Source organism: Culex quinquefasciatus, chromosome 2, assembly GCF_015732765.1.
Source record: "Culex quinquefasciatus strain JHB chromosome 2, VPISU_Cqui_1.0_pri_paternal, whole genome shotgun sequence".
NCBI lineage: Eukaryota > Metazoa > Arthropoda > Insecta > Diptera > Culicidae > Culex > Culex quinquefasciatus.
In genome coordinates, this window is record NC_051862.1 from 173516680 (window position 1) to 173526801 (window position 10122).

Genomic DNA, 10122 nt, shown 5'->3' on the forward strand with positions numbered 1-10122 from the left:
GGCAAAGTTGTAGGTATGGATACGGACTACACTGGAAAAAATAATACACGGTAAAAAAATTTGGTGATTTTTATTTAACTTTTATCACTAAAACTTGATTTACAAAAAACACTATTTTTAATTTTTTTATTTTTGATATGTTTTAGAAGGCATAAAATGCCAACTTTTCAGAAATTTCCAGGTTGTGCAAAAATCACTGACCGAGTTATGAATTTTTTAATCAATACTGATTTTTTCAAAAATCGAAATTTTGGTCGTAAAATTTTTCAACTTCATTTTTCGATGTAAAATCAAATTTGCAATCAAAAGTACTTTACTGAAATTTTGATAAAGTGCACCGTTTTCAAGTTATAGCCATATTTAAGTGACTTTTTTGAAAATAGTCGCAGTTTTTCATTTTTTTAAATTAGTGCACATGTTTGCCCAGTTTTGAAAAAAATATTTTTGAAAAGCTGAGAAAATTCTCTATATTTTGCTTATTTGGACTTTGTTGATACGACCTTTAGTTGCTGAGATATTGCAATGCAAAGGTTTAAAAACAGGAAAATTGATGTTTTCTAAGTTTCACCCAAACAACCCACCATTTTCTATCGTCAATATCTCAGCAACTAATGGTCCGATTTTCAATGTTAATATATGAAACATTTGTGAAATTTTCCGATCTCTTCGAAAAAAATATTTTTGGAATTTTCAAATCAAGACTAACATTTCACAAAGGCCAAACATTCAATATTACGCCCTTTTAAAATGTTTGTCTTGATTTGAAAATTCCAAAATATTTTTCGAAAAGATCGGAAAATTTCACAATTGTTTCATATATTAACATTGAAAATCGGACCATTAGTTGCTGAGATATTGACGATAGAAAATGGTGGGTTGTTTGGGTGAAACTTAGAAAACATCAATTTTCCTGTTTTTAAACCTTTGCATTGCAATATCTCAGCAACTAAAGGTCGTATCAACATAGTCCGAATAAGCAAAATATAGAGAATTTTCTCAGCTTTTCAAAATATTTTTTCAAAACTGGGCAAACATGTGCACTAATTTAAAAATGAAAACTGCGACTATTTTCAAAAAGTCACTTAAATATGGCTATAACTTGAAAACGGTGCACTTTATCAAAATTTTAGTAAAGTACTTTTTGATTGCAAATTTGATTTTACATCGAAAAATGAAGTTGAAAATTTTACGACAAAATTTCGATTTTTGAAAAATCAGTATTGATTAAAAATTCATAACTCGGTCAGTAATTTTGCAACCTGGAAATTTCTGAAAAGTTGGCATTTTATGTCTTCTAAAACATATCAAAAAATAAAAAAATTAAAAATAGTGTTTTTTGTAAATCAAGTTTTAGTGATAAAAGTTAAATAAAAAATCACCAAATTTTTTACCGTGTATTATTTTTCCAGTGTAGTACAACTTTGCCGAAGACACCAAATCGATCAAAATTCCTTCAAAGATACAGATTTTGAATTTTCATACATCATTTTTGTATGGACAGCTGCCGAATTTGTATGGAAAATTATATGGACAAACTAATGATGCAAAATGGCTTCTTTGGGCATACCGAAGGCACCAAAAAAGTTTCAGCCGGATTAAAAAATACAAAAATTAAAATTGAAGAAAAAAGACCGATTTCGTAGAGAATTGCTCCTAAAACTTTAGCTACCTTCCTCTTCCACCTCTTTCTGAGCAAAGCTCTGAGATTTCGGTCACTCGCTTTTTGTATTTTTTAATCCGGCTAAAACTTTTTTTGTGCCTTTGGTTTGCCCAAAGAAGCCATTTTGCATCATTGGTTTGTCCTCAAAATTTTCCATACAAATTTGGCAGGTGTCCATACAAAAATGATTTATGAAAATTCAAAAATCTGTATCTTTTGAAGGAATTTTTAGTTCGATTTGGTGTCTTGGGAAATTTTGTAGGTATGGATAAGAACTACACTGAAAAAAATGATACACGGTAAAAAAAAATTGGTGATTTTAAATTTCACTTTTTGTCACTAAATTTAATTTCTTGAGTTTTTTGAAAGGTTCTATAAGCTATTGTGTGTCATATGTTTATAGGACCTATAAAAAAACTCAAGAAACATTTTTTTATATGTTTTAGGAGACATCAAATGCCAACTTTTCAGAAATTGCTAATATGAGCAAAAAATCTTTGACCGAGTTATGATTTTTTGAATCAATACTGATATTTTCAAAAAAAATAAATATTAGTCGCAAACATTTTTCAACTTCAATTTTCGATATAAAATCGAATTTTCAATCAAAAAGTACCTCAGTAAAATTTTGATAAAGTGCACTGTTCTCAAGTTATAGCCATTTCAGGTAACTTTTTTTAAACTAGTCAAAGTTATTCATTTTTTTTTAAATTAATGAGCAAACAATTTTGAAAAAAATATTATTTGAAAAGCTGAGAAATTGCTTATGAAGTTGTCAAATTTTGTGGATTTTTAAACAGCAAAATCGATGTTTTCTAGTTCTCACCCAAACAACCTCCTTTTTCTAATGTCGATATCTCAGCATTCAGCAACTAATGGTCAGACTTTCAATGTTAAAATATGAAAGATTCGTAAAATTTTTCGATCTTTTGAATTTTCAATCAAGACTAACATTTCAAAAGGGCCAAACATTCAATGTTATAGGAGTCGTCTCCACGCTATAAGTACAAACAACACACCAAACCAAGCCTGCTTTGGTGGAATCGCTGGTGGCGGTTGGACTTCCAATCCGAAAGTCGTCAGTTTGAACTCTGGGGTGGAGGGTTCCTTAAAGTAGAAAGAGGATGGATGCTCTCCCCATCCATATCCTTTGAACTCCTAGGGTCGAGCAGAATCTTGTAATCTCTACCACAAAAGACAAGGGTCGTTAAAGTGGATGGTTTGATTTTGATGCCAACATGTTGTTCCGCTAATTAGACATTAATTAAAAGAAGAAAAAAGAAACTGTTGAACATTCTATATGGCATGAAACGTTTCCATACAGTCTGCAAATTGCACCACATGGTGAAACGTTTCTTCCACTGCGCCTGCACACTACCCGAGCACAGCAAGTTGCAATCATTCAAAGATGACTCACTGTTGTTTTGCGGATTTTCCACTCTTTTACTGTACCCTCTCACTAGCACTCAGTACTTCTCCACATCGAATTAGTTGACAGCCAGAATTGACCGCGTACGTTTCGTTTGTGAACAACTTTTGTGTGCAATGGAAGCAGCTGAGCTACCACCCCTGTCGGGGCGCATTCTGGAGCGCATCTTTCGACACTTGAGTGCATTCCAGTTGGCACGCGCCCGGCTCACTTGCCGCCAGTGGAACGAGGTGATTACCGGCAGTCCACAATTGGTGGCCAAGTTTCGCCTTTCGTTGGAGCGGTTCTTCTGTGGGGGGGAAACGGAGCGGGATTTTATGTTGGAAAATGTGAAAACTTGCTACAGTACTGCCGATTATGGGGCAAGTCACCTTATCCAGGTGGAGCATGTTTGGGTTACAGTTGGACCGAACATTCGACACCTGATCATCCATGATTGCTGGTTGGATTTGTCAAAAGTGGGCTACATGTTGAGATATTTGCCAAACTTGGAGGAGCTAACTTTTACGCCGTATTACTTGGAGAGTGATATGATTAAGGACGTGAAGATTGACTATCGAATGGATAAACTGGCTACACTGACAATTGGATCAACGGACAGGATTGACGAGGTTTTGGACCTGTTCAAACAAATCTGTTCAAACTTGGTGGTTTTGAGAGTTTGCTGTAAAAAGCATGATTGCAATGAAGAAAAGTTGTTAAATTTGATATTTGCATCGAGAGACACTCTGCAGGAAATCAGTTTGAAGAAGTACAACTTTGAAGATGAATTCTTGACGAAAATATCTTCGATGGATCGACTGGAATTGAAGCGGTTATCACTTAAGCAATGTTACATTGAAAGTGAAGAAGATATATTCAATCTTTCACTTGCACAGCCACTGCTTGAACACCTCGATATTCAATCAGCGCAATTGAGAAGCAATGAGGTAAGTTAATGAGAAAAGATTATCTAACACAACCTTAATTTATAACTTTTTGCAGGTTTTAGTAAAAATTGCGCAAAATCTACCGTACTTGAGAAGCTTGAAAATAAACTTAAACAAACTGAAAGGATCGCTGTTGGACGACTCTCTTAACTGCATGCCTGCGTTAGAACATTTGAAACTTTTAAGTGAGCGACCCAAAAGAATCGACATCAGCAAGTTTCAGAACTCAAACCTTGCTAAGCTCTCATTATCCAGTGTTACACTCACGATGAATACCCTAGAAGGAATTACAAACAATCTTCCAAAACTAAAGACTCTCACTCTTGAGTGCTCCGAGCACAAATCTCCAATACCTCAAAGTGTTCTTGAATCCCTGAAATCCCTCAAACTCAAACAAGTGACGAATCTGGAAACCACAATTTACCCTACAAAATCCACCTGGAACCTCAAGCACCTGCAAGTGATTTCCTGTGACTTATCGGGAAAATTACTACAATCGATTTGTCAGCAATGTCCCCTGCTCGAAACAGTCCACCTGGAATCTACGTACTACGTGTGCGATCGCGATGTACAGCTGCTGTGTAGGACGCTGAAACGACTTCGATCGTTGAGTCTCGTGGACTGTCGACTCGTTAGCGATGTCACCGTTGAGAACGTGATCGTGCACTGTCTGAAGTTGGAATACCTTCGAATCGAGTACTGTCGGAAGGTTGAGAAAAATCGACGCTGGTATCAAACTGAAATGAAGCCAAGATTTAAGATCAGTATTGGACCAGAGTGCTGGTACAAGGATAGTTGAGCAGGAAAAGCTCGTAAAAACAACTTTGTATGAGAAGAGTGTTTGCCAAATAAAAAATAAACCCAAAATAGACAATACAAAAAAGCTTAAAATAAAATCTTTAGTTTACAACATGGATAATCCTCACACAGTCCAAAGCCTCACACCAGTTCGTCAACGTTACGCTGGCACTTTTCTCCTCGTCTCCATCGGAAAGAAAAATGGTCATTTTCACCGCACAAAGAAGCGGGCAACCCTGGTGGACAGTGACAAACTGAGCTGAGCTGTTGCAAAGGCCTGGATCATTGATATGTCTCAGGACGCATCAGCATCAAGCGCGCAAACAAAAAAAAATGTGGCCAAACACTCGACGGTGTCAATCATTCTGGCATGAACTTTTGACCTCGGTGTCCGTCCGTCCGAGATTGACGGATCCTGAGGTTAGCCACAAGGATACGGAGTATCTTTTTTTCAGCTTGATGATTAAGGGGAAGGTTTTAAAATTCGACTTGGAAAAGTATTTTGAAAATCAAAAATCTTGACGAAAAACTTGGAATTTGAGAACTGAAAGCTCATGAGATTTTTGAAAATTTCTATGATGGTAGAAAATTGCCCAATTAACCCCATCTTACCCTTACCGAAAGGCATTTTTCCTGTTGGTTTTCGCAGCTCTAATACAGTTTTCGCGGAAAGAGGGTGCGCTTTCTGTAGCCATCACGTGCAACATTTCCCTTGTTGCAGCATCACTTTCAATGGACCTCCTCGGGCAGACCTGCTGCGTGATCCGTTCGTCATCCAAGAGTGATGGCTATCGTGCCCATGAATGGGCGCAGTTTTTCTCTGTCGTGCTGGTGCGTTTTCCCTGTTGGCCACTCGGCGAGCCCATCCCTGGGCGGTGTAATTGAATTTTAGCGCCAAAGCTGGCGCGATCCATTGTTGTCCTCGGGAGAACCGTTGTCCTGGGACTATCTTGTTCTCAGCGGTTGATGAAGTTGGGCGAATTCAAAGGAGGTTCATTTTGAGTGCGACAACTTGATTTGAATGATTGAAGAGTCGATTTTGTGTAGGGTTTGACTTTGAAGTAAAACAACATGATTTTGCAAATGAACATTTTAGTATTTTGAGCATTAATCTGAAAATTACTTCAACAAATAGTATGCCAAAAACTCAGACCTTCATTCGTAATTATTTCTTAAAATGCCACCCCCACAGAAATCGAATTTATTCCCAACAAATCGGATTTATCCGCCCCGGATCTGTGCCACACTGCTGCTACAGCTCGAAAAGCTCGTTTGTTGGAAAATTCAAACAATCGGACGTGCCAACCCGTAAACGATCCGATATTTGCGAAAGATAGAAAGAAAAAAAACTTTGGTGACGTCGTCGGTCGTTTTCCGGAAAAGAACAAGATTCAATTAAGCTCGGCTGCTGCGTAAACTCGAAAGCTATCATCGTTTGCCGCCAAAAGTTTTGCGATTTTTTGTTCGCTCCAAGCAGTTGAACGGAGGAAAACTTTTTCCGGAGCAGTGAGTGTGTGTGACTAAGTTTGTGTATTTGTCATAAGCAATCGTCGTGTGTGTTCTATGGAAATGTTTGTGTTCACCACTTCAGGAAGACCGGAACAAATTTACAATTTTTTTAAGATAAAATTAACTTAAGGACCATTCAATTCATAAAATAATTGGATAATTAAAATTTTCGGTGGTCATTTAAATTAAACTAGGTTCAAATAAATGAAAACATCCGTTTGATTTTTAGCAGTAGATTACAAATCTACACTATTTTCTCTGAAAGTAGAGTAACAATATTTACTTTTCAAACAAGCCGTGCAATATGTAATATATGACCAGCTTAAAAGACTCTTTGAAAAAATCTACCTTTTTTGAAAAAATATATTTTAAAGCTTAATCAAAATACCAAATGTAATGTAATGTAAAAAAACCGTTCACAATTAAAAAAAAAAAAATACGAAAACAGGTTACTCTATTGTCTGTACCACGTGTCCATGTAGCACGTGAATTCTTGGAATTAGCTTGTTGTTTAAAAAGGAAATTATGCTCGAGGGAAACCGGAAAACATATTTATAAATGAAAACAACTACACCAAACACAACGGCGACATGCTCAATATCCTGAGGCGTACGAGTCCATAAGATGTTATTTTTCACGAAATTGACAGTTTACAGAAGTAATTGTCTGTGCTGTGAACTTAACCTAATGACTAGCACCTTTTTAATTAAATTAGTTTGTTGGCAATCCAACCTATGCTCATACACATTTCTAAACTAAAACTAAAGAAATATTTGAAATTACAGTGAATTTTTTATAAATGATTATTTCTCAATTAACACTTTTAAAAGCTTTTGTTAAAAAAACTGAAAAATTAAAATAATTATTTAAAAAAATACAAAACACAATGTCTATTGCCACCGTACAGTGTGAGGGTAAAAAAAACATTAAAATCTAGAGTTTTTTTTTAAAAAGGTCATATAATAAATTGTAATTCAACTGTTTATTGGACCAATTAAAAAAAGACTCTAGAAATATACTAAATCTATCAATGATTTCTGCAAACTTTGATGTTCTACATCGATGTCCTTCATTGCTTGAAGAACCTCTTCCACAACGGTTCCTTAAATTTGATTTGTTCAAGAACAGACACTTATGGTACGTTCGTTTGAAGAGGCGGTGCGGCACTGAGTGCTCACTCGACGGTGCCAGTTTAGGTTCAATCGAACGTCATTTGTCAGTGTGCGTGGAACTCGCATGAAACTGAAAAAAAAAACCGAGTACGGCACTAGAGTTTCAGTTCCAAGATGGTGGCGAAAATCGTGCGGAACTAGCGCAAGTTTCTTCAAAGAAACACTTTGACAGCTCTGAGTGCGGCACTCAGTGTGGAACTAGCCATCAAACACTTTTCTCTGCGATACGAAGATTTGAAAAGTGCTTGATATTAATATGTTTCGGTCTGCTGCTATAATTCTATAACATGTAATAAATCAGTTACTTTAAAAAAAATCTTTGTGTAAATATAGACATCCTTGCCGTACTCAAACACTTAGGAGTCCAGGGCGGCGAAGTGCTTGTAGTTAAAAGGAAGACACAAGTGGTTGGTACTAGCAATAGTGGCCGACAGCTAATAAAGTCAACTTCGTTTTTTTTTCATATACATATTTTTTATTTTTATTTTTTCTTCCAGGATGCTTTCTTCGGACTGGCTGCGCTTGTGTTCAATTAAATATACATATTTTAGATATACATATTTTTTAAAATGATTATATTTTAAATTTACAACATTTTCTTAAAAGAACTATGCTTTAATATTAATAAAAACTTAAAGCTGGAGTTTAAAAAAACTTCTAAGGCTTTGAATTTCACATGAAACAGATAAAATACAGATTTATTTTTAGGAAAATACAGTTCTCCTTTAAAATAATTTTAAAAAAACATTTCAGTATTTTTTTATGACAGGTGGGGCGGGTTCACCCAAAATTGTGCAAGTGAACATAAAAGAATAACATAATAACATGTCCAAGAATAACATAAAAGGAAATTTAATTCCCTACACCTAAATTTCAGAGTCGATAAAATCGTTTCCTCAAAGTTTATTGAGGGCTCAGCGCCAAAATCGAGAGAATAATTCATAACAAATGAATTCATTCTTTAATTGAAACAATAAATATCCAGCAAGTGTCAGTTACACTTGTCATACATCGACATCTAATCACGCCTTGTTCACCAAGCCGTGGTGGCCGAGACAGTTATGTCATTGGTGTAGTGAGTCAAAGGTCTCTGGTTCGATTCCCTTAGTGTGGAACTTTAAGTTTGTTTTTTGCAAACGAACAACGAGAGAACAATTCTCTCACCCACCTCGAGCTATGTTCTCTTTGTCCGTAAATGGTACACCATATTCTTGATTTACACAACAAAATTATGCTAAAATGTTTTAATAATATAACAAAATAAAATACAATAGTTACATTTTGAAAATTTTCCGGCAAATAACAAAATTCCAAAGATTCTTAATTATTCTCAATTTGAGTCATGGACGTTCTCATATTCAGTCATGACTTAAAACAAGTTGTGTAAATCGAGAATCGTTTTAAAAAAGGTGAATTTAAAAAAGAATATGGTGTACCACTATTCTCTCGTCTCGAGGCCATTATTCTCTCGGACTAGCGCTGCTCAGTTTTGGGTGTACAAATCTGCCGAAGGGTGCAAAACGATCCGAGCCGATCCTAATGAGTTATTAGCAATGCGATGATAAGAAATCGGTTTATATAATTGGAAGTATATAAGGGGTATATACACCCAACTGGCAGTCGCATGATTGTGATGCATGGCGGCATGAAAGTATATCAGAATCTGCATGAAATCTGTCCTCATGCATTTTTTGCGATATAGGAGTATGACATTTTTGCCCGTTACCGACAATTATCGACATTACCGACGACTTTTTGGTTGTATTTCACAAAAAAAACACTTAACAGAACGAGGATTGAACCACCAATTCTTGGTTATTGATCCGACACGCTACCACCGCGCCATAGGGGGATGGCGTCGCTATTTTTAGACCACGTTTTCCACTTTTTCTCATCGAAACCGACTTCTTTATCGACTTCATTTTGCTGGGCGAGATAGGACGCCGTCTATTTTTAGACGATGACTCAGCACTTTTCCACTCTTGCGCTTAAAAAAACCAGGTGGCAGCACGATGTAACGCCACGTCCCTATGGACGCTTGATGAAAAGAGAGTGAAAGAGCACCAACATATGCTTCTCTTTGGAGTGTTGCTCGGGGACGGGCCAGCTTTAGTGAGAACTGCAGATCGCTGAAATTTTTACACGCGGGCAAAAATGATCTACGGGCTTGCTGCAAAAAATGTTATAAAATATGACATTTTCTGCAGCAAATCCAATGTTGCAGATTTTGAGATATATTTTTCCTTTGGGTGTAGGAAGTATATAAGAAAATACTCTTTACTAAAAAAATCAACAACAATCAGGCTCAACTCGAATCGGTTTGCACCCTTCGGTAAAGTTGTAGGAAATTGAATTTCTTACAAGAATCTCACATATGGCCATTTTTGGGGGCGAAACCCACGCCAACTGGAAGAAAATACCGAAACGATGTTTTTTCTGCATACATTTTTGCGATTTTCCCCAGATAAACTTCAACGATAGACTCAGTCGCCAGCCAGCGACAAGTTAAAACGTGTTTTGCTCGTGTTGTCATCTCGCGTGCTTGGAAGTTTTTCACAGATGGAGGTGGAGGAATCCTCCGAGGACGAAGATTTTCGTCCCGTCCGCGGGAATCGGAAGCGGAAG

General features: G+C 36.4%; 1 protein-coding gene across 1 annotated transcript; it reads left to right on the top strand.

Moving 5' to 3' along the window:
- Positions 1–3154: 3154 nt before the first annotated feature.
- LOC6032969 (F-box/LRR-repeat protein 2) lies at positions 3155–4901 on the top strand. Its single transcript, XM_001843433.2, has 2 exons — positions 3155–4018; positions 4074–4901. Exons 1-2 carry the CDS (start codon positions 3206–3208, stop codon positions 4815–4817), a joined length of 1557 nt encoding a protein of 518 aa, XP_001843485.2. The 5' UTR covers positions 3155–3205; the 3' UTR covers positions 4818–4901.
- The last annotated feature ends 5221 nt before the right edge of the window (positions 4902–10122 follow it).